Source organism: Ursus americanus, chromosome 3, assembly GCF_024610735.1.
Source record: "Ursus americanus isolate L20-20 chromosome 3, mUrsAme1.1.p, whole genome shotgun sequence".
Lineage (NCBI taxonomy): Eukaryota > Metazoa > Chordata > Mammalia > Carnivora > Ursidae > Ursus > Ursus americanus.
The window spans coordinates 82,363,985-82,388,305 of record NC_142129.1 but is presented as its reverse complement, the minus strand read 5'-3'; the positions used below and the strand labels follow the sequence as shown (position 1 = coordinate 82,388,305).

General features: G+C 39.0%; 1 protein-coding gene across 4 annotated transcripts in view; it reads left to right on the top strand.

The window, feature by feature from the left end:
• The first annotated feature begins 13,440 nt into the window (after positions 1–13,440).
• PTPN12 (protein tyrosine phosphatase non-receptor type 12) overlaps positions 13,441–24,321 on the top strand; it is an 86,331-nt gene continuing 75,450 nt past the window's right edge. For 2 of the 4 annotated variants that reach the window (XM_045793401.2, XM_045793400.2), the window contains exons 1-2: positions 13,469–13,618; positions 14,018–14,138. In XM_045793401.2, the coding sequence (XP_045649357.1) occupies positions 13,587–13,618; positions 14,018–14,138 (153 nt within the window). In that variant the 5' untranslated portion in view covers positions 13,469–13,586. Of the gene's footprint in view, positions 13,619–14,017; positions 14,139–24,321 lie in introns of all 4 variants that reach the window. The other 2 variants (XM_045793403.2, XM_045793402.2) reach the window with 1 other exon arrangement.

Sequence of the window (24,321 nt, the reverse complement as noted above, 5' to 3'; positions counted from 1 at the left end):
CTCAATATTCTTAACAATACTTCTATAACACTACTTCATTATGGGATGCAATTAAAAAAACACCTTGGGGTTCTAGCTATGCCATTTTATATCTAAATATAATGAAGCGGGGCACCTGGATGGCTTAGTTGGTTAAGCATCCGACTCTTGATCTCAGCTCAGGTCTTGATCTCAGGGTTGTGAGTCCAAGCCCCGCCTAGGACACCCAGTGTGGAGCCAAACAAACAAATAAATAAACAAAAGCATTATTTTCTGGTGAAATGAGATTCAACAAAAATGTTTTTAAAAAAACTCTGCCACAAAAAAGAATATTTCTTTTTTATTTTAAAGATTTAATTTATTTGTCAGAGAGAGAGAAAGAGCGCACAAGCAAGGGCAGCAGCAAAGGGAGAAGCTAGGCTTCCTGCTGAGCAATGAGTCCAATGCGGGACCCTGGGATCATGACCTGAGCCAAGGTAGATGCTTAACCGACTGAGCCACCCAGGTGTCCCAAAAAGAATATTTCCTGCTTAAGTAAAATATTTTATTTTGGCTATTTCCTTGAAACCTTAAGTTCAGTGTCCTGAATATCAGTTTATTGTCTGAGCTTTTCTAAGTGTAGAAATTTAGTAGATTATGCTGGACTTGTTAAAAGACTAGAACCTACTAAGTTGAATATCTTAAACTCTGAGATCACAGATAGTCTCTTATGACTTGTCTTGCTCTCTTAAAACTGAAGAACGATTAATTGAAGGTTAGTTTGGTTGACCCCAGGTACCCTTTTCCCATGAAAATGTCAGAAAAGTATTTATAAATGAAATGACTGCTGAGGTTTACTTCAAAATAATCCTGTGGGGAGAGGGAATTGAAGGGATTTAGATGAAAGAAGACTAGCCCTATGTTGATAACTGTCAAAGCTGATTAATGAAGACTGGTGATTCATTCCATTATTCTCTATACTTTTGTATAAATTTACAATTTTTCACAATAATAAATTTTAAAAATCCAGGGCCTGATAATTCATTCAGTATTTGGGCCAGACTTTTACTAGGAGCTTGGAAAGATTTATTAGCTATGAGGATGACACACATTAAGGAGCTCATATCCTAGATATATAAACAAACAATTATAAAGCAACGTAAGGGTTATAATATTGTGCTAAATGTATAAAGTGCTATATGAGCAAAGAAACAGTGATTGATTCTGTCTGGTGAAATCACAGAATCTTCCCAGAGGACAAATGTTCAGATTGGGCCCTGAAGGTTAAATAGGCTTTTTCTGAAACAAAAAGATGGGAAGCCTCCACAAAGAAGGCAACCTAACTCTGGAAAATGATCATATTCAGGCATTGAGAGGAATACAGAAGACAACAAAAGAAATAAAAAGGTGTCAGATATAAATAATATTTGTATTTTTACTGCTAGTACCTAAAACAGTCACTAGCAATATACTTGGAAATCAAAATTATCCTACTGAATAAAGTTAATGTTTAAAAGAGTCTTGGCAGGAAAACAGCAGAGACTAGTGTTTTAAAACCCAAAAGGAGACAGCCTACAGAATGGGAAAAAATATCTACAAATCATATAACTGATAAGGATTTAGTATCTAGAATATATAAAGAACTGTTACAACTCAACAATAAAAAGACAAAGAACCCAACTAAAATACTGGCAAAGAACCTGAATAGACATTACTTCAATAAAGATACACAAATGGCCAACAAGAATACAAAAAGATGCTCAACGTCATAGGCATTTGGAAAACGCAATTCAAAACCAAAATGCAGGGGCGCCTGGGTGGCACAGCGGTTAGGCGTCTGCCTTCGGCTCAGGGCGTGATCCTGGTGTTACGGGATCGAGCCCCACATCAGGCTCTTCCACTATGGGCCTGCTTCTTCCTCTCCCACTCCCCCTGCTTGTGTTCCCTCTCTCTCTGGCTGTCTCTATCTCTGTGAAATAAATAAATAAAATCTTTAAAAAAAAAAAAAACAAAAACAAAATGCAATTCAAAACCACGAGATGGCTAAAGATTAAAAAAAATTTTTTTAAGAAAAATAACAAGTGTTGGCAAGGATATGGAGAAATTAGGACCCTTGTACATTGCTAGTGAGAATGTAAAATGGTGCAACCACTGTGCAAAACAGTATGGTGGTTCCCTACAAAGTTAAACATAGAATTACCATATGACCTAGTGACACTGTTCCAAATACATGTACACGTATGTTCGTAGCAGCACTATACCCAAAGTCAAAAGATGGAAACAATGTCCATCAATAATGGATCAATGCAATATTATTCAGCCTTATACAGGAAAGAAAATCTTGTCACATGCTACAATATTGATGAAACTTGACGATATTATGCTAAGGGGGATAAGCCAGTCAGAAAAAAAGACAAATACTGTATGATTCCACTTATTTGAGGTATCTAAAGTAATCAAATGCATACATACAGAAAATAGAATGGTGACTACCTGGGGCCATGAGTAAGGGAAATAGGGCTGTTGTTATTTAACGGGTATAGCTTTTCAGTGTTGCAAGATAAAAAGGTTCTGGAGATCTGTTTCACAAAAATGTGAATACACTCACACTATTCAACTGTACATTTTTAAATAGTTAAGATAGTAAATCTTTTAAAAAGATTATTTATTTAAGAGAGAGGGAGAGGCAGAGGGAGAAGGGGAGGGAGAAGCAGAATACCCACTGAGCACGGAGCCCAACTTGGGGCTCCATCTCAGGACCCTGAAATCACGACCGGAGCTGAAGTTAGATGCCCAACCGACTGAACCACCCAGGAGCCCCAGATGGTAAATTTTACATATTTTTTTTACCATAGTTTTTTTTAACAAGGCAAGACACCACTCAATGTAACACTGGACACCAGAATAATAAAAATTCTAAATCGAGAAAACAGTTATTTCTGGGGAGGGAGGAAAGGGAAGGACTACAAAGGCATCTCAATTCTATCTGTAATGTTTTGTTACCTAAATAAAATCTGAAGCAAATATGGCAAAATTTTATAATTTGAGATTTAAAAAAGACTCAAAATATTCCATTTAATGAAAGAAACCAGGCACAAGGGGTTACATATTATATGATTCATTTATATGAAATATCCAGAATAAGTAAATCCATAAAGACAGAACACAGATTGGTGGCCGTCAGGAGTTGGGGGGAAAATGGAGGAGTAGGAAGTAATTGCTTAATGGATACGGGGTTTCCTTTTAGGTCATGAAAATGGTTTAGAACTAAATAGAGGCAGTAGTTACACAAGACTGTGAATGTACTAAATGCAACTGAATTGTTCACTTTATTATTTTTTTTTAAGATTTCATTTATTTATTTGAGAGACAGTGAGAGAAAGAGACAGCATGAGAGGGAGGAGGGTCAGAGGGAGAAGCAGACTCCCTGCTGAGCAGGGAGGGCCCCATGTGGGGCTCAATCCTAGGACTCTGGGATCATGACATGAGTGGAAGGCAGACACTTAACCAACTGAGCCACCCAGGCACCCCTGAATTGTTCACTTTAAAATGATCAATTTTATGCTATGTCTGTGTCACCTCACAATAAAAATAAAACTAAGGGGAGAAATTCAAGGAAGGAAAGGGTCAGATGCCCAAGACGAGTCGAGCAGGAGCTAAACTAAGAGATCATCAGATCTGGCAAGTAGGAAGTCCATTTAGGAGAAATGTGCCAGTAGTCAGACTGTTAAGGTTCGCAATAGATGGGCCAGTACATCGAACTCCTCATCTCAGCTTAGGTCTTAATCTCAGGGTTGTGAGTTCAAGCCCTACATTGGGCTCCACTCTGGGCATGGAGCCTACTTAAGAAAAATAAAATAAAATAAAATTATAAATAAATAAATAAGTAAACTTCTTTTAAAAAAAATCATTCAAGTGGGCTTTATCACATTCAAGTGGGATTTATTTCTGGGTCACAAAGATGACTCAATATTCACAAATAAACCAACGTGATACATCACATCAGGAAGAGAAAGGATGAGAACCGTATGATCATTTCAACAGATGCAGAAAAAGCACTGGACAAGGTACAACAACCATTCATGATAAAAATCATCAACAAAGTAGGTTCAGATGGAACATACCTCAACATAATAAAGGCCACATATGAAAAACTGACAGCCTTTCCCCTAACGTGAAGAACTAGAAAAAGATGTCTACTCTAACCACTTTTATTCAACATAATACTGGAATTCCTAGCCACAGCAATCAGACAACAAAAAGAAATAAAAGGCATCCAAACTGATAAGGAATAAGTAAAATTTTCACTATTTGCAGATGACATGATACTCTATAACCCAAAAGACTACACCAAAAAACTGCTAGAACTGACACACAAAATCATTTTGCAGGATATAAAATTAAACTATAGAAATGTGTTGCATTTCTATACAGCAATAATGAAGCAGCACAGAGAGAAATTAAGAAAGCAAACTCATTTATAGTTGGGATTACAATATACAATTGCACCAAAAATAATAAGATACCTGGGAATAAACCTAATGCAACAAGTGAAAGACCTATACTCTGAAAACTATAAAACACTGATGAAAGAAACTGAAGATGACACAAACAAATGGAAAGATATTCCATGCTAATGGATTGGAACAACAAATATTATTAAAATGTCTATACTGACCAAAGTACTCTACACATTTAATGTAATTCCTATCAAAAAACCAACAGCAAGGCATCTGGGTGCTCAGTTGGTTAGGTGTCCAACTCTGGGTTTAGGCTCAGGTCATGGGATTGAGCCCTACTCTGGACTCCGTGCTCAGTGCGGAGCCTGCTCAAAATCATCTTCCTCTCTCTCTGCCCCTGCCCCCACTCGTGCGCACTCTCTCTCCCTTCCTCTCTCTCCAGGAAATAAATAAGTAAAATCTTATAAAAAAAAAATAAAAAACACCAACAAGATTTTTTACATAACTAGAACAAATAATCCTAAAATCTGTATGGAATCACAAAAGACCCTGAATAGCAGAACCAATCCTGAAAAACAGAAGCAAAGCTGGAGACATCATAATTCCAGATGTCAAATTATATTACAAAGCTGTAGTAATCAAAACGTATGATACTGGCATAAAAATAGACACATAGATCAATAGAACAGGGTAGAAAATCCAGAAATAAACTCATGATTATATGGTCAATTAATCTTTGACAAAGGAGGTAAGAATATGCAACTGGAAAAAGTCTCTTCAACAAATGGTGTTGGGAAAAAGGGACAGCTAATTGCATAAGAATGAAACTGGACCACTTTCTTATACCATACACAAAAATAAACTCAAAATGGATTAATGACCTAAATGTTGGGCCTGAAACCACAAAATTCTTAGAGCCCAGGCAGTAACTTCTTTCACATCAGCAGTAGCTACATCTTCCTAGATAAGGCTCCTGGGGCAAGGGAAACAAAAGCAAAAATAAACTTTTGGGACTACATCAAAATAAAAAGCATCTTCACAGCAAAGGAAATAATGAAAAAAACTAAAAGACAACCTACTGAATGGAGGAGATATTTGCAAATGACATATCCAATTAAGAACTAGTTTCCAAAATAGATAAAGAACTGATTTAACTCAACATCCAAAAAACAAATAATGCAATTTAAAAATGGGCAGAAGACATGAACAGACATTTCTACAAAGAAGACATTTCTACAAAGAAGACATACGGATGGCCAATAGACACATGAAAAGATGCTCACCATTACTCATCATCAGGGAAATGCAAATCAAAACACAATGAGATATCACCTCACACCTGTCAGAATGGCTAAAGTCAAAAACAGAAGAAACAACAAGTATTGGTGAAGCTGTTGAGAGAAAGGAACCCTCCTGCACTATTGGTAGGAATGCAAATTGATGCAGCCACTGAGGAAAACAGTATGGAGGCTCCTCAAAAAATTAAAAATAGGGGCACCTGGATTGCTCAGTTAGTTAAGCGTCTGCCTTCCGCTCAGGTCATCATCCCAGGGTCCTAGGATTGAGCCCCATGTCAGGCTCCCCGCTCAGCTCTCCCTCTGCTCCTGCCCCCACTTCTCTCCCTCTTTCTATCACTCTCCCTTTCAAATAAACAAATAAAAACTTAAAAAAAAAATAGAATTACCACATGATGCAGTAATTCCACTACTGAGAATACCCAAAGAATACGAAAACATTAGTTTGAAAAGATAATGCTTATAAACAGCAGCATTATTTGCAATAGGAAATATGGAAGCAGCCCAAGCGTCTGTCAATTGATGAATGGATAAAAAAAAAAGTGGTATATATATATGTATGTAAATAGGTATATATGTATATACTACTCAGCCGTTAAAAAGAATTAAATCTTGCCACATAAGTCAGTCAGAGAAAAACAAATGCCAAATGATTTCACTCATATGTGGAATTTAAGAAGGAAAACAAACAATCGAAGAAAAAAACAAGGGAAACCAAAAAATAGACTCTTAACTATAGAGAACAAAGTGATGGTTACCAGAGAGGAGGTGGGTAGGGGAATAGGGGAAATAGGTGAAGGGGATTAAGAGTACACTTTTCCTGATAAGCACTGAGTAATGTATAGAATTGTTGTATCACTATAGTGTATGCATGAAACTAATATAACACTGTATGTTAACTATTGTGGAATTAAAAAACCAAAAAAACCACAACTGCCCTATTCCCCCTACCCTCAGTCCCTGGTAATCACCAATCTTCTTAATATTTCTATGAATTTGAATGTTTCAGAACAATGAATGTAAATATAAATGGAATCACAATTTATTTTTTTCTAATTTTACTGAGAAATAATTGACATGCATCACTATATAAGTTTAATGCATACATCATGATGGGCTGATTTATATATATTGTGAAATGATTACCACAATCAGTTAATCTAATGTCCATTATCTCATATAAAAATAAAAGCTTTCTCCTTGTGAACTCTTAGAATTTACTCTCTTTTCTATATATTACATAGTAATGTCAACTATAGTCATCATGTTGCATATTACATCCCTAGTATTTATTTAATTTTATTAAGTGGAAGTTTGTACTTTTTGATCATCTTCCTCCAAATCCCTCTCTCCCCCACCATCTGCCTCTAGTAACCAAAAGTCTGATCCCTTTTTCTATGAGCTTGGTTTCTTTTTTTCTTTTTTAGATTCTACATATAAGTGAGACCATTCAATATTTGTCTCTGTCTACAATTTATCTTTAATCTAAAATATTAGCAGTCACTGAATGAAAGGGATTTTTGCTTGTTTTGTTTTGGGGCTTTCTGTTGATAATTGGGTTTGAGTCCAATCAATGCACTGGATGGATTTTATATGGTACAATCCTATTTCACAGCCCTCGTTAATGATCCATTCCTGAATATAGAAATTAAATGTCATTATGGTGAAGGATCACTAATTAGATGCTAAGGTACTACTTGACTTTGAAGTTATTTATAAAATTTTAATTTTTCTTTGAATGTTAAATGAAACAGTATAAGAAATGCGAGAAAGAAAAGTTAGAGGGTGGATTTAATTACTGCATTCACCTGCAGTTAGTATTTATTATTATACTATTTGACCTGTGTTATATAACACTAGAAAATTTTCATTGAGTAGAGTCACTTGGATTTTGGTTCCAGTTCTGCCATCTATATGACCTTGGGCAGATCATTCAATGCCTTTAAGCTTAGGCACTTTTATCACCAGTAGCATTCTAATGCATAAAGAAAGATGGAGTTAATCATACCTGGCTTACCTACTTTAGGACAGTGTTATGAGAATCAATGGGAGATATTATGCCAAAAAGCTCTGAAATATTAGATTTCGGAATAAATATTAAATATTAAAGAAATATCATCCTTTTCAAACTTCTCTCCATTTTTATATACCTTTCTTCTAAAAATGTTATGCCACACTAGACTAAAAAGTTATACTGTTGTATCCCCTAGTTCCCTATCTACGGACCACATACCTCGAAAATAAACTTCCAGATTAAAAATGATCAACAGCTTTTTTTGCTGTGACCAGGTCTAGGAATGAGGGAGTAAGGGATACCAGGAATAAATTAGAGAAGAATTTCCCTCCCTTCTTTCTAATTCACTTTCCCATAACTTCCTAGTTAGAAGTCCTTTACTCTGAAAGTACAGAGAAGACTGAGGGATGTTTCTAATGACAAGTTAATATTAGAAGTGCTACTTTGTGAGAATCTTAGGAATGGTTTGAATCCTCATCTGTAGTTTCACTTAAATTACACCAGGTATTAAAGCATTGTGACTCAGTGGTTTATGCAACAAGCTGGAAACTCAGGACCTGTGGGTTCTGGATATGCATCTAACATTTGTTTTTTTACAAGTGAGCTAGTCATGTTCACTCCTGTGTTTTATTTAGTTTTTCATCTATTAATGAGGACAATGATGCCAAATTACCTCCCAGAGTTGTTAAAAAGAACAAAAAAGAACTCACAAAGAGTTATAATGCCATGTAAGCCATTAACAAAGGTAGTTTTCATGAGAGAATAGTTGTAAAAATACTCCAAAAGTCAGAATTTTTACAGAGATATAAAACATTACTTTTACCTGAGTGAGAGGGGAAAGGGATACCGTGAATATGAAACAGGTAGATAATCCTGAAACCCATTCTGAATTATTGGTTTCAAACTCTCACTCCAATCTTCACAAACATAACTAAGAAGATAAATTTTGAAACGAGTATTTTGGCTTTCTTTTCATCCCTCATGTCTTTACCCAGAGTGAAGGTGGCTAGTGAGTAGGGCAAGAGCCTAAAGAAGAAGAGACAGGAGGTAAAAAAAAAGTAAGAGGTCCAGAAATCATTCATTGCTTGTTTGTTTAACTGGTTCTTATTTTGTGTTTTCTGGGAGCAAGGGTAATGTGTGGGACACTAATTCTGCAACACACCTCCTGGAAGACGAAACCAAGGCTTAAAGAGCTGAAGTGACACTCCGGGGGAAGAAACGGAGTGGGCGTTTGAAACTTCACCTCTCACTTCAAAGCCCAGGCTCTTTATTCTTGCCCTATTCTGTTTCAGGAAAAGCAGAATTTATTTACGGAATAAATGCCAACCAAAGCTGTCCTGAAAAGTCCTTAGTCAGTCAAGTTGTCCCAGGGCATCTACCCATCTCTCTCATGGCCACACGGGTTATATCGTGACATCTCTACATATCTCTCATGCCTGCTTAATGTTCCTTTCATGACTAACCAGATTCTTGATAATTTCTATTCTTACGAGGCCTGCCCTAATTGTATCCCACGTCATTCAGCTCCTGCCCTTCCTGTTCCATGCCTTATTCTCTCTAGGTTTCTAAGTTCAGATTCTGAACAGTGAGAACTGATTGGCCGAGATCATGTTCCTACACCAGGCCACAGGTTGCTGCTGGCCAGTGTACATGGAGTGGCTAATGTGGGTCAAGTGCAGCTGTGGCTGAGGATGAGCAAGGTGGTCGTTTCTTGAGAACTGTGGTGTGAAGAGGTCGGCATTCCGAAACTTAGCCTGGGTCATTCAGAAAAATCTCCCCAAAAAGACCTGCTTCCATTTCCTTCATTTGGGTGTTTTTATTAAAGATATTGCCATTCTTCCTATCACCTAGATTGAAAGTCTAAATGAATAGATTTAATTTTGTTGGAAAAGTAATTGCTACACAGAAAAATTTTTAGAATATAAAAAGGTATACACATTGGAAGTTATCTCCTTTCTACCAAAGATTGTCAAAGCCTTCCTGGGGGCAAACACAGCTAACGGTTTTTGAAATATCCTTCGGAAAAATTCTATGTTCAAGCATTTTATCCGCATTCTATTTTACATAAAAGTAAGAATACCATAAACACAATGCCTAGCTTTTCTCATTTAATAAGTAGATCTTGGGACCTATTCCACATCAACATACATAGATTATTTTCTTCGTATTTTGAATGGGTTCAGAAAACTTAATTGGGGCGCCCGAGTGGCTCAGTCGGTTAAGTGGCTGCTTTTGGCTCAGGTCATGATCCCAGGGTCCTGGGATTGAGTCCTCCATTGGGGAGCCTGCTTCTCCCTCTCCTTCTGCCTGCCGCTGTCCCTGCTTGTGCGTGCACTCTCTCTCCCTCTCTCTCTCTGTGTCAAATAAATAAATAAATAAATAAATAAATAAAATCTTTAAAAAAAAACCTTAATTACATGTATGTGATTTTGTTTTTTAACCAGTGCCTTTTGCTACGCAGGCATGTTGTTTCTACTCTTGCCGTTACAAATAAGGCTTCAATAATCATATATGTTTGTATACAGCTTTAAATATTATCTATAAATATTTTCAGCCAAAACATGCATGACGTTTCCATTTTTATACATTTATGGCCAAACTGCCTCCAAAGATGTGCAGATTTCTCTCATCATTGGTGTATGAAAGTTCCCCTTTGCTCAAACCATGCATAGCCCTGTGTTCTGTCAAACTTTCTGATCTCTTCCAATCCGGTAATTTCAGTCATTTTTAATTCTACCTTCTTTCTTGTCCACTAAGTCAGTCAGTCACCTGGTTCTGTGTGTTGTCTCTCTCACCTCCATCTATGTCTTTGTAATTGCGGTGCTACGACCTTAGTTACAGCTTTTGTTGCTTCATATATTGGTTCCTAATACCTCATTCCATTTTCTCCCCTTATTAGGTCACGTTTTATCCAAAAAAATGCCAGATTACTATTTTCCTAATTTTCCTTCTATTCTCAAAAACCTTTGGTGGCTCCCACTGACAATATGATGTCCAAATCATTAGCCAGGCATTTCAGTGCTCTCCAGAGTCCAATCGCTATCTACTTTAGCACCTTTACACACATATAAAAGTTCTCCTTCAAACCTCTGCTTTGCTGTCTCCATGTTTTTTGTTTCATCACTTCTTTTACCTGGGAGTTCTTCTTTCTGTTCAAACCCAATTTCACATATCCTTCAAGGTCCCCTGTGACCACTGCATGTGATAACCAGTTCACAATTCTCTCTTCTCAGAATTGTTAAACCACTCTATGTATGTATCACTCATTTGGTATTTATTAATTCACGATATAACTACGTTTACTGTTTTTCCTGTCTCCTGAACGAGGCTATAAACTCCAAGTAGCCATCCCTAAAACATTTTTGTATCTCTCACAAACACACAGCACAACCCCTCATATTTTGAGGTGCTCAAAAATTATCTGTAGATTCAAATGTGACCTAAGTATACTAAAATAAGGAAAGCACTGCTAAGCCTTTGCAAAAGAGTTGAAATACATAAAGGTACTTTACATTTGTTTTCTGTAACCTATATCAGATGTCAAAGGTAGCTGCTAAGAACTCAAAAAACACTCATGTTTTACAAGAAAGAAAAGGCGGCCAGTAAGAGGAAAAGTAAAAATGCTGCAAAAACACTAGCCAAAATGAGACTCGATAACTCAAAACAAGTAACACTTCCCATCAGACTATCCTTAGACTGTTAGACAACTTGTCCAGCATATAGTCTTTATCAATCACCCTCTGGTTTGTGCATTCTTTTGATATATCAAAAATACAGGCACTCCAGATCATCTGCCCATTTCTTTGCTTAGAGTCTAATTTCTTTCCCAGTTCTGGGGGAAAAAGAGTTACCTACAGTGAGCTGTCTTGGTAGGTGAGCAAGCCCAGATCCTGATCTTTTCTTACATCCAGCAAAACCGAGTCTCAGTATCTGATCAAAGTAAAATACTCCAGACCCTCCTTGTTTCAAATAAAGCTTAACTTAGAAACTGAACTATTCCTCTAAGTGAATTTTTAAATACAGAACAAAACTGTATCTTTTTACATGCACATACAATATATAAATGCACAGGAAGAGATTTAGAAGGGCACACCTGGAAATGCATATTTCTGAGAGGAGGACTGGATTGGTATATATTAGCTGTTATTATTTTAAAGAGAAATATTGATCTTTGAAACAAAGGAAAAATTATATCTACCTATTTTTTCCAAGAAGTTTATCATTAAATTCCATAGTGGTTCTAAACATTCATCTGGGAAGAGGGGGCTACCACTTATGTTTCCTATTTAACCAAATTCCCTAAGCTTATCTGTAAAAAATGTTTTTTTTGTAGGTATAAGGGACTAAAAGAAGTCCACAGAACAAATCGTTCACTTCTGTCACATTACTACATGTTTACCTTCCTTAGTGAGAGGCAATATAAGTGTACTGAAGGCAACAAGATTTGAGTTCTACTTTTGGCTCTGTTAAGAATATGCTGGGGGGGGGGTCTTAGACAAATCACTTTTTTTTTTTTGGTAAAATGGTGAATTAGACTAAAACAGATATTCTCTGATTACAAGATTTGCAACGATGTATGAAGATTTATAAAGTCCGTTCTATGGAGAAAACTCTATTAATCACTTCTGAAGGGCTGCGAATCTAAGCGCAAGACGACAAATTCCCTTTCATTCAGCAAACACTGAGCCCTCGCCACAGGCGTGTTAGGTATTAGGATGCACTCCAAATCTCAGGCGCTCACTCGCCAGGGTTTAGACGGATTTTCAAAAGTCCTTTCACTCAAGAAACGTTTCATTTCTCTTGGCCGTAGCCATTTCCCAAAGTGGCACGGTCTAATTGCCGTCAACAGTCACCAAACCACTAGGAAGATGAAGACATACCTGCTGTGAACGCTGAGGTGACATAACTACAGTTCCCAGCATGCCTCTCTTTCCCACAGCCGCCCTCTCCTGCCCTCGCTCCTGGATTCCCGCGGGCCGGGACTTGTAGTCCGAGCCCACAGCCTTGGGCGGTGCGGAAGCACTCTAAAAATACGCTTTTTCCCACTAGTAGGCCCGTGAGCCCGCAACTTCCAACTAAAATCTTATGCGACTGACTAGGGTTCAACCTACTCAGAGGCGAATTCCTTCCTTCCAGACCTCCTCAAATTTACATACAGCCCGGGCGCGACCACGCCCCGGAAGTAGAGTCAAGTCGCCCTGCCGACAGCCAAGAGCCTTCCAGCCACTCTGAGAGGGGCTGGGACCGGCGGGGCGGGCTTGGGGGAGTGGTTCAGAGGCGAGGTGGGCGGGGGCGGATCGGGCGCCCCAGCGCCTGGGGCGGAGCCACAGCACGGGGCCGCGCGTCTGGGTGGCGGCGGGGCCGCGCCCGTGGGGAGAGGCGGCTGCGGCTGCTAGTGGGGAGGGGGGAAGGAGGAACCGGGAAGGGGGGCAGGGCGAGCGGAGAGCCGAGTTCCTGAGGCGGTGGCGGCGTCTCCAACGAAAGAGGAGGAGGGCGGGGAAGGAGGATGGAGCAAGCTGGGGGTTGGGGTTGGCGCTAGCCGCAGCGGCTCGCCTCTTACTGTGGGAGAACGGCGGCTGCTCCTGGAAGTTGTGGGGTCGGGAGCCGGGCCGGTGCCGCCGCTGCCGCCGCCTTAGGCGGTGGGGAAAAACAGGGAGCGGCGAGGCTTGGCGGGGGTCGGGAGGGAGGGGAAGGGCTGGGGAAGCGAGCTGGGGAAGACTGAGCGGGCTCTGCGCCGGGCGGGCGGGCGGCGGCGGGGGGGCCAGCCACCGCAGCCGGGGGGACGCGGGAGGATGGAGCAAGTGGAGATCCTGAGGAAATTTATCCAGAGGGTCCAGGCCATGAAGAGTCCGGACCACAATGGGGAGGACAACTTCGCCCGGGACTTCATGGTGAGTCGTTCTCCTTGCTGTCGCCTGCTCTCGCCGGCACCGGAGCCCACCACTGCCTCGCCCGGCCGGCCCGGGCCGCCAGCGCTTTGTGTGCGGCTGTGAGGAGAGGGGTGGAGGGGGCGCGCACCAACTCCTAGGGCCGGGTGGTCTCGGAGGCCAGCGGGAGGTGAGACCTTCTCCGTCCCTCGGCCTCCTTTCCTCCCCTCGAGCTTTCGCGGCCCCCTCCGCGGGCGCCCGGGGCGCGAAGGGAGCGGCCCCGGCCGAGCCCGCACTCTGCACCGCCGCCCGCGACCACCTATTGTTTCTCGGGCCGGGAGCTAGAGGCGACTGAGGTGCAGACCTGGGGCGGGGGGACCTCGTCTCTCCACCCCCTCCCATCCAGCCTGCCCCTCTTTGTAGGGTCGAGGCAAGGTGTCTACCGAGGGAAGAGAGCAGATCGAGGCTGATGGAGGAACGGGTGTTGAGGTTAACGTTAACTCGTGGGGTCCCTTTGCTCAAGCTGGTCTCAGAAGCGGGCAAGGTAGGAGTTCTGCGTTTTGGGTTTCGCAGTTATTATCTCCAAGGCTTGGGAAAGGATTGTCCGTAGGGAATCCCGTGGCTTGCCCAATTCCATTTACCCCCGTCCCGTCTCTTGTCTCTTGTCTCTTGAGACTCAGGTTTGAGATGGCGTTGGGGTCATCATGACTTTAGGTTAGAGGGGTGTGTGTGTGTGTGTGTGTGTGTGTGTGTGTGTGTGTGTAGGGGTTGGTTATCCTGAAGGAAGCCTACTTCGGACTCCCTAGGGATATTGTGGAAGGCGGAGGGGATGTGACTATCACTTCCTATCCGGGGTGGGGGTGGGGAACTTGGGAACAATAGTCCTGGTGGGGCGGAGGCAACGAAACGGGCCGAAGCCCTGAACTGGGAGATAACCTTCTCAGCCTCCCCCCACCCCCTTCCGCCCTCTGCTTGGGCAGGCGGGCTAGAGAGGAGGTTAAAAGTCTTGTTCGTGAAATTGCTCTAGATACATCACTTATGAGGGGTCAGATCCAAAGGCGTGGGACCAGAAGTCGACTTCCTACATTGCCCCCCCCCCCTTTTATTTTTCTGCTGGACAATGTTCCCTTTAGGGTTGTTTCTCGGCTTAGGAGGCGGTGGTTGCGGCTGCTGCTCCTACGGATATTGCGCAAGACTGGGGCGTTGGAAACTCTGGAGGTCTGGGGAATGGAAAAGGAAGTGGGACTTTGGGAAGTGGTTGCTCCTTAGCTTTGGCGGGGTTTGGGAATGGGAAATAAGCTAGGGAAAATTTTGCTCCTGGGCAAGATACACCTTCAAGAATAATCACGTAACTCCAGAATTCTTGATTGTAAAAAGGATACACAGTTAATGTCTATAAAAATGAATGAGCAGCAAACATTGGCTAGTTTTTGTTTCAAAGTACAGTTTAATTGTTTACAAGGTGCAGGTGAAATGACTTTTAGCATTGAAATACTTTTTCACATTTTAAAGAGACTAGGATCTAGTAGAGCTTTAGCATTAAAATTGTTAACAGCATATAAAATAGATCCTTGACCTTTTACAGTATTATAATAGTATCGTTGAGCTTTGTGATTCCTAGACCAGTAAAAGAGGATAGGAGTAAGATTTCGTATCTTTTGAAAACGGAAAAATGTGGATAAAATAATCTGTGCCTTGTTTTAAACATTTTCTGTTGATGTTTAGCCTATATATTTCTGAAAAATTAATTTTTGATCCGAGTAAGGTAAAGAAAAGAGGACATTTTCTCTTACTAGTGAGAATTTTTATTGTGTTGGTATTTTTTTGATAGTGTCACTTAACAGTAATTCGATGGAGTCCCTCTTTTACTACTTTTTAGCAAATAGAAAATATTTTCTTAGGATAGTTTAAAATTAGGCTTTTACAGTCTTATTTTGGTTATGGAAGAAGAGGTGGTGTGGTCCTTGGTCACTTCTAGTTTGTATGCTAGTCATCTTGTTATCCCTGGGCATATCCTGTCAGGAAAGAGCATTGTTTGGTGATGAAGGCCATCAGGACAGGTGCCCAAGTCTCTGAACTTCTGTACAGGGGAAGTAGCCTTGGGGTTCATGCTTTGGGGATGAGTCAGGGATTCCTATTGGAGATTTCATTTCTGAAGGACTGAATGAGTTTCTTTTTTCTTCCATAGTACCTAGGGATAGCTAGGTGATTCTACATTTGAGATTTGATGACTAAGGCTATTTTTTTATAGTGCTTGCTTTTTTTATTCCATGACTTGATAAGCAATAGCTATAATTAAGACTGATAGATGGTGCTGCTTTTTCCCTTGACTGGAAGGCTGAAGGGAAACCATGTCCCCTCTGGCATGGAAAGAGAATAGATCAGCTAATGATTCTTTAAGAGTTCTGTTATTTTTAAATTCTTATGTGGATCAAAAATGCATTTTTAAATTTTAGCATTTTAGAACTGAGTTTTAGAAATAATCTAGCTATTATAATCCTATTCAGTTATGAAGTACCAGTGTTCATTATTTCAAATTTGGAGATTATAGAATAATAATTAATAATGCATTACTCTTAGGAAAGTGGAGTGGACATCCACACTGTGTTCTTCCCATTGTTGTATCCAGCCTTCCTAGTCCCATCACTCAAAGGCGGTCTCTGTCAATGTTTTTAATGCATCTGTGTGACCATGCTATATATTTCATTTTATATTGTTGGGTTTTTCTCAACTTAACATTTTGATAAGTGTTTTTCATTTGTAAATATCATTTCAGTGGCTATATAATATTTCATCTGGCAGCTATTTTTAGCTTAACCATTTCCTTTTGGTTGAATATTTAGGCCATTTATTTTCTATTACATATTATAATTCTGTAATGAACATTTATGCATAAAACTTCTTATTTTGGATCGTTGCATAAGATATCTTCCAGTAGTGGAAGTACTAGGTAAAAGGATATAAACCTTTAATACATGTTTATAAATAACTTTTTGAAGTTTTTTCAGTTTATACAACTGTCAGTAATGTGTGAGTGTTCATTTAATTATCTTGATCTTTGATAATTTGATGGTTGGAAAATGCTGTCTTGTATTAATTTGAAATTTTTGATGACTAGTAAGGATAGAAAATTTTCCACCTGTCATTAACTATTCTGTGAGTTGTCTATTATTGGCCTTGGTGTGTTGTGTCCTCCCAAACCCACCCTTAAAAAGGAGAAAGCTAAGATACTGAGATGGTGTAAACTACAGCACTAAGATGATTACTTACATGTTGAAGGTTAAACATCTGATTTGTGGCAGATCCAGAACTCAATTTCAACTATCTTGTCTTTAAGTCTTCTTTACAAGATGGTAGACAGTGTTCATGACAAGGAAATGTATACGGTAGAGTGGTGTGTATTCATGTTTGATGGACCTGCATTTTAAGCCATCTCTTTCATTGTCTAGCTGTTTGACCTTGGGCAGGCCACTTAGAAGAAAATAGGGTGACTGATTTCTCTCATCTTTCAAAGAAGAAAAATGCTATATACTTCACAGGGCTGAGGTATGGGACTGATATTTGGAGTCATCATTTAACATATTATTGTGCTAAGGTCTGTGTAGACTCATATAGCTGATTTATGTAGTCAGTTACAGATAACCAGACATAGAAGGAAAGAGGTATCTGGGCTTTTGTTTTCAATCATTCTCTTGTGCTGTTTAAAGCTTTATAATGTCTAGGGGCGCCTGGCTGGCTCAGTCGGTTAGGTGGCCGACTCTTGATCTTAGCTCAGGTCTTGATGTCACGGTCATGAGTTCAAGCCCCCTAATGAGCTCCATGCTGTGCGTGGAGCCTACCTAAAAGTAAGTAAGTAAGTAAATAAATAAAGGTTTATAATGTCTAAAACATTGAAACAAGAAGATTTCTTTTGATCAGGCTGAAGTTTATCTATTTACATTTAATGCTTGTATATTAAAAAAATCATAAAAGATGACAAGCTACAAGGAAATACAGCAGTTTCAGCTTAAAAACCAGTTCTCTCTCCATTTCTGAAGGTGAAAACAAAAATACAATGAGTGAATTCAGTGGAGTATCTAAAAAACAGGATGCAGCAGACGTGTGAATCCTAGTACTTTTTTGTGAAATATTGGGAGGAAAGTATTTAAGGACATTTTTCTAAGGCCGAACTGAGGTATAACAGCAAGTGATGCACCCTGTGTTAAAATGCTATTTAAAATAACTTTGATGTTTTAAAATAATCTGAACTTAATTTATCTATCAGAGGTACCCAAGAGCTATAATGGAAGTTATCCATTTCAAGGGATTTATTATTTAAAACCATCTGTTCTACAAATAGTAATCCTGACAGAACTGTTCAAAACAACCAGTCTGTTTGCTTTGTTATGATTAAATAATTGTTAGACGGTTTTTATTTTACCACACTAATGTTAGTGACTTTACATATTATTTTAAGTTGAAAAGAAATTAACATTTTTCATCCCTTTTATATACTAAACACTGTGCCAGATACTTTACACCCTGTCTTACTTAACATGTCAACAATTTATGAGGTAGATATAACCTGTATTTTACACATGAGGAAGCATACTCTGAGAAGTATTCTGTTTGACTTCAAAACCTCTGTTCTATTTTTTTTTAATTTATTTATTTCAGTAATGTCTATACCCAACATGGGGCTCCAACTCAGGACCCAGAGATTAAGAGTCACATGCTCCTCCCAACTGAGCCAGCCATGCACCCCCAAAACTCTGTCCTTTTTGTTCTGTTTCTCCAGGATACATGTGAGGTTCTTTGGGACCTGGCTGGGACTAGGCTAGTTGTGGAGGTGCATCACCATGGAAAGGGATGGAGGTTTTAAAGTTGAACATGTTTGGGGTGCCTTGGTGGCTCAGTCAGTTGAGTGTTGGACTCTTGGTTTTGGCTCAGGTCATGATCGCATGGGTCTAGAGATCAAGCCCTGTGTTGGGCTCAGGATGGAGTCTGCTGGAGATTCTTTCCGTCTGCCCCTCCCTCCACACGCACAGTTTCTCTCTCTCTCTCTCAAATAAATAAATCTTAAAAAAAGGAAAAAAAAGTTGAACATGAATAGGGGCGTGGTAGATAATCAGCTATAACGCAGCAGTTAACATCTTTTGGTCTCAAGAGTCCTTTACATTCTTAAAAATTATTGAGGGCCCCAAAAAGCTTTTGTTTATTTACTGTACTACAAATTAAAACAAATATTTTTAAAAATAATTGTCATTAAGACAATAATAGACCCATTCTGTATTAACTATATAGTAATTATTATTCAACACAAAAAGTAATTAGTGAGGGCGCCTGGGTAGCGCAGTCGTTAAGTGTCTGCCTTCGGCTCAGGGCGTGATCCCGGCGTTCCGGATCGAGTCCCACATCGGGCTCCTCCGCTGGGAGCCTGCTTCCTCCTCTCCCACTCCCCCTGCTTGTGTTCCCTCTCTCGCTGGCTGTCTCTCTGTCAAATAAATGAATAAAATCTTTAAAAAAAAAAAAAAGTAATTAGTGAGAAAAAGCATAATTTTTATATTTTTGCAAATTTCTTAATATCTGGCTTAATAGAAGAGAACTGGATTCTCATATCTGCTTCATTCATATGGTTGCAGTGTTATATTTCACGTAGCTTGACATGTCATGTACTCTAGAAAACTCCACTGTACACTCCTAAGAGAACGAAAATAATTTTTTAAAATTACTGTGTTAAGGTCTGTGTGTTCTCATATTTGCAGGTGAGGAAACATAACTGAATATTATTAGGAAAAGAGTTTTAATTTCATGGACTCACTGAAATGGTCAAGGGGTAGGCTGTCCCTGAACCATACTTTGAGAACCAGTGAAGTATTGCATGGTAAGGGCTAATGGTGATGCTGAGAAAGTTAGGTAGGGGTTAGATTGTGAAAGTTCTTGCATCTATGCTATAATTTATTGAATAGTTCAATACTAGTAATTTTGAATAGTTGTATACTAGAACTCTTAGACTCACCTGGACAGCGGGCAGGTGTTAAGAAAATACACATAGTAACTGAATATTCTAGCAGTGTTTCCCCATCTCCAACCACTGACCCCCACCCCCTGCCCCAGCCTGCTTTAGTATGAGTCTTCACTTCTGTCATTCAGGTAGGTTCTAGTAGTAAAGTTAAGAATCACTACTATGGGTCTCTGGAGAGCCACTGTATGTTTTAAGAAGAGTAAACAGTCATTTGACAGATTTGTGTTGTAGAAAGTTGATTCTGGTGGCAGTGCTAAGGATGGAATTAGTGATGAAGGAGAGCATTTTGGAAGCTCTTGAAATATAAGAAGTGAGATGAGGGCCTGAACTTAAACTAAGACAGCAGAATATATAGAGTATATATAGGATCTGATAGGGATTAAGAAAGAAGTCTCGATGATTCGCTAGATGTGGGTAGTCAAGGAGAAAGGAATATTTGCAGTATGACTCCAAGGTTCCTAGTTTGGTATACTATGACCCAAGTTAGAAGATACCATTTGGTATGGTTCGGAGTATGGGAGGAGAAAGAAGTAGAGGGGACCAAGTAGAAGATGGTTGGAGGAAATTTCAAGGTAGAAGAGAATTAGTTTAGTTTTAGATGTGGTAACTGAGATGCCTCAGATATTGAGTAGAAATTTAGAGCTCAAGAGAGCTGACAGGATGTAGTTAAAAATTTGGAAGTCATATAAGCATGTAAGAGGTAGTTGAAAGCATGGGAGCGAATAAGTTCATTCAGACGAGTATACAAAGTGGCCAGCTTTAGGTTGAAGAGCAGGAGCATTTAAAAAACAGCCCGAAAAGGAGGTGCCTGTGACTATCCCTGAGAAAATGTGCTCAGAGAGGAGGAAAGGGAACCCAGGGATGTCAGAAAAGCCTGGGAGAATTTCAGGAGAGGAGTAGTTAGCAAAACCAAATACTTCTGGAGGACTGGTAAGGTTGAGGTTCAGAAAGTACCCATTCTGTTTGCCAGGTAGGAGTGATTTGGTGACCACAAAAAGTGGTTTGGGTGGGATATGGGAAGAATCTAGATTATAGTTGATTGAGGAGAAAATAGGTAAAATGGGTATAAATACTTTACATTTAACGTTCTGAAAGTAGGTGGTAGAAACTAGAGGAAGACAGATTGAAGGAGAGCTCCCCTACCTCACCCTGCTTTTTTTTTTTTTTTTTTTTAGGATAAGGTAGGTACAATATTTTCCATGTTTCTTAACTACATGTATGTCCTCTTTTGTGACATGATTGCTGTTTAAATATAATTTTAAAAGACAGATAACAAGAACTTGTGTTTTGGTTAAATGAGTACCTCTGAAGTTTTTTACTTAAAGTTTAGATTTGAAATGTTAGAAAAAAGGAGGGGAGGAAAGACAGGAAATCTGGAAGATTTTATTCTGCACAGCCTAAATATGTATAAAATTTTTCAATATTAAACTGTTTAATATTGTGGCTGGTAGGTATTTTAAAAATTGGTAACAGCTTTTTTGAGAGGTAATTCACTTACCATAAAATTCATTCATTTAAGCTGTATAATTTAATGGTTTTTAGTATATTCACAAAATTTTGCAGTTATCATTATAATCAATTTTTATCACTCCAAAAGATACCCCATGCCCATTAGCAGTCATTCTTCCTCCCTTTCCTACCCCACCCCAGCCCTAGGCAACCACTAATCTACCCTCTATAGATTTGTCTCATATAAATGGAATCATACAATATGTGGTATTTTGTGACCAAGTTTTTTGACTTAATATAACATTTTCAAGGTTCATCCATGTGTTGCTGGAATCAGAAATATTTCATTTCTTTTTATGACTAAATAGTATTCCATTGTATGGATATACCACATTTTGTTCATCCATTCATCCATTGATGGGCATTTGAGTTGTTTCCACTTTTTGGAATATTTTCTTTGTATAATAATACATAAAATAGAATATTTTGTATTTTATGAATAATGCTACTATGAACATTTATGTACATGTTTTTGTTAGGATATATGTTTTCCTTTATCTTCGGTATATACCTGGGAGTTGAATTAATGAGTGATATGGTAATCGTTGAACATTTTGAGTAACTACTAGACTACTAATCAAAGCTGCTGCACATTTTACATTCCCACCAATTTCTCTACATCCTCACTAGCACTTGTCTGTCTTTTTGATTATAGCCATCCTAGTGGGGTGAAGTGTATCTTGTGGTTGGCTTGTAGGTTTTTAAAATATCTTAGTAAGTTTATATAAATGGTGTTGTATGTTTAATGTGTCTTTCAAACCTAGAGTGATAGGAAATATTTTCTGTTTTTACATTTGTGACTAGTTTAGTTTCTTATCCATCCTTTGATGGGTATCCAGCCAAACATACTTTGATTTTAACTAACTTCACAAGTGGAAGTAAATTTTTAAGTCACTCTCCCCACACGGCTTACCAGAGACAGCATACTACAAATTTAAAAGTGTTAATTCTCAAGAATGTTTTATTGTATGTATTTACTTTTAGAATACTGCTTGCTTTTTTTCCTTCAATATTTGACATTTAGTTTGGAAAAGGGTTTTGACAGTTTGAAACTGAAAGTAAGACATTAACATTTAGATAGATTAAAAATTTTTGTTCATATGTTAAACACTTCTGTGTTTCTATAGCACTCAGTTCATTAGATTCATAAACATTTACATTTCTGACTTCCCTGGACAGAGAGCCTCCAGGGCTAGCAACTGGGACTTAATTATCTCTGTATCTTCATTGCTTAATATAGTGCCTGGCACTTAATAGGCATTAATGGCCATTGCATGAGCAGAAATTGTAGTGAGCTTAAACTTAAATCCACTTCAGGTGGATTCTTCAAATGCTCCAAGGGGCTTGTCTTCTTAGATGAGCATGAGAACTGCTTTTTACCCTTCTATGCGTACACACTTCTGTGTGTCCTTACACAGTGGGGTTTTTTTTTCAGTATCCACTGAAACAGAAAATATGAGATAAAGTACTAGACTGCATTCAGAAAAACTTAGATAAATAAGGTCTTATTACTTGTAATATCTTCTGCGTAAATATGAAAAATAGTACATGTTTTTCTCTGGACACTGGTTGGTATGCATAAGGATGCAGGGACCCACTTAAAGTAACTGCTTATGTATCCCCCACCCCATGAATCATACTTAGGGAACATTATCATAGAATATTAATTTTAATAAAATATTTACTTTTAACTTTTGATTTTAGATTTCATTAATAAAATCCAGATATCATGTTATTGGCATTTCTTAAAAAATGGCTGTATCTTGTAACTTGTGGGTGTTTTGGAAGTGATTACAGCAATAGCTGTTGTTCTCTTCTTGCCTCTATTTTCTTGCCACATCCAATCCCTTCCACATATCATACTCACTTTCCTAAAATACTATTTTCAAGTGTTGGCATCTGTGGGATAATAGAAAGCATACTGGTAGTAAAATCAGGATATGTGAATTTTAGTCCCTGTGTTGCTGCTTAGTTATGTTTTTTTTAAAACATATTTATGTAGTACTGTGTTGGAAACATGGTTTTATTTTTGGGGTGCCTGGGTGGCTCAGTTGGTTAAGCTTTGTAACTCTTGATCTCAGCTCAGTTCTCCATCTCAGGGTTGTGAGTTCAAGCCCCACACTGGGCCCCATGCCCAGTGTGGAGCCTACAGAAAGAAAGAAAGAAAGAAAGAAAGAAAGAAAGAAAGAAAGAAAGAAAGGAAGGAAGGAAGATGGTTTTATTTTTATCAGAAAAAAATGTAAGTTCAAAAACAACTCAAGGCTCCCTTTGATGACCATTAAAATTATTAGAATTTTAAATGGCTAAGCCAAATCAAAGCATCAGATCCAAGCTCTGCTTATTTTCAAACTGTAATTATATGCTGTCTTCCCAATTTCCCTTTCTCCTGTCCTCCCAGTTTTGTAACTTGTGCCCTAGTTTAGAATCGCAGCCCAGTAGGATAGAGTCTACACTTCTTAGTTTGGCATTCCAGAGCCTTCTTAACATAGTCTCCTGTTACCTTTGCAGTGTTGAAGTCCTGTAACTCTGCAGTATATATCTCCTTCCCTCTGGAGTAAGCTATTTCTTTTTTTTTTTTTTTTTTTTTTTTTTATTAAAGATTTTATTTATTATTTATGTGACAGAGAGACAGCCAGCGAGAGAGGGAACACAGCAGGGGGAGTGGGAGAGGAAGAAGCAGGCTCATAGCGGAAGAGCCTGATGTGGGACTCGATCCCGGCATGCCTCCCGGTATGCCGGGATCACGCCCTGAGACGAAGGCAGACGCTTTAACGACTGCGCCACCCAGGCGCCCCCGGAGTAAGCTATTTCTTGTCCTTGAGCATACCCACTGAATGAATGAAATCTTAGCTGTAGTTGTAGTGTTAAACATACTTTTTCTATTTCTTAGAAAACTTTCCTTATAGATCAGTACTTTGAAGATAAAACACTAAAAATTGGAGCGCCTGGGTGGCTCAGAGGGTTAAGGGTCTGCCTTTGGCTCAGGTCATGATCTCCACGTCCTGGGATCGAGCCCCACGTAGGGGCTCCCCACTCAGAGGGGAGTCTGTTCCTCCCTCTCCCTCTGCCTCTCCCCCTGGCTCATGCACTCTCTCTGTATCTATCTCAGATGAATAAATAAAATCTTAAAAAAAAAAAAAACAAAAAAAAACCCTAAACTAAAAATTTAGAATGACTTTACCATGTTCACTCTGAACTCAGAAGCAAAAATGTA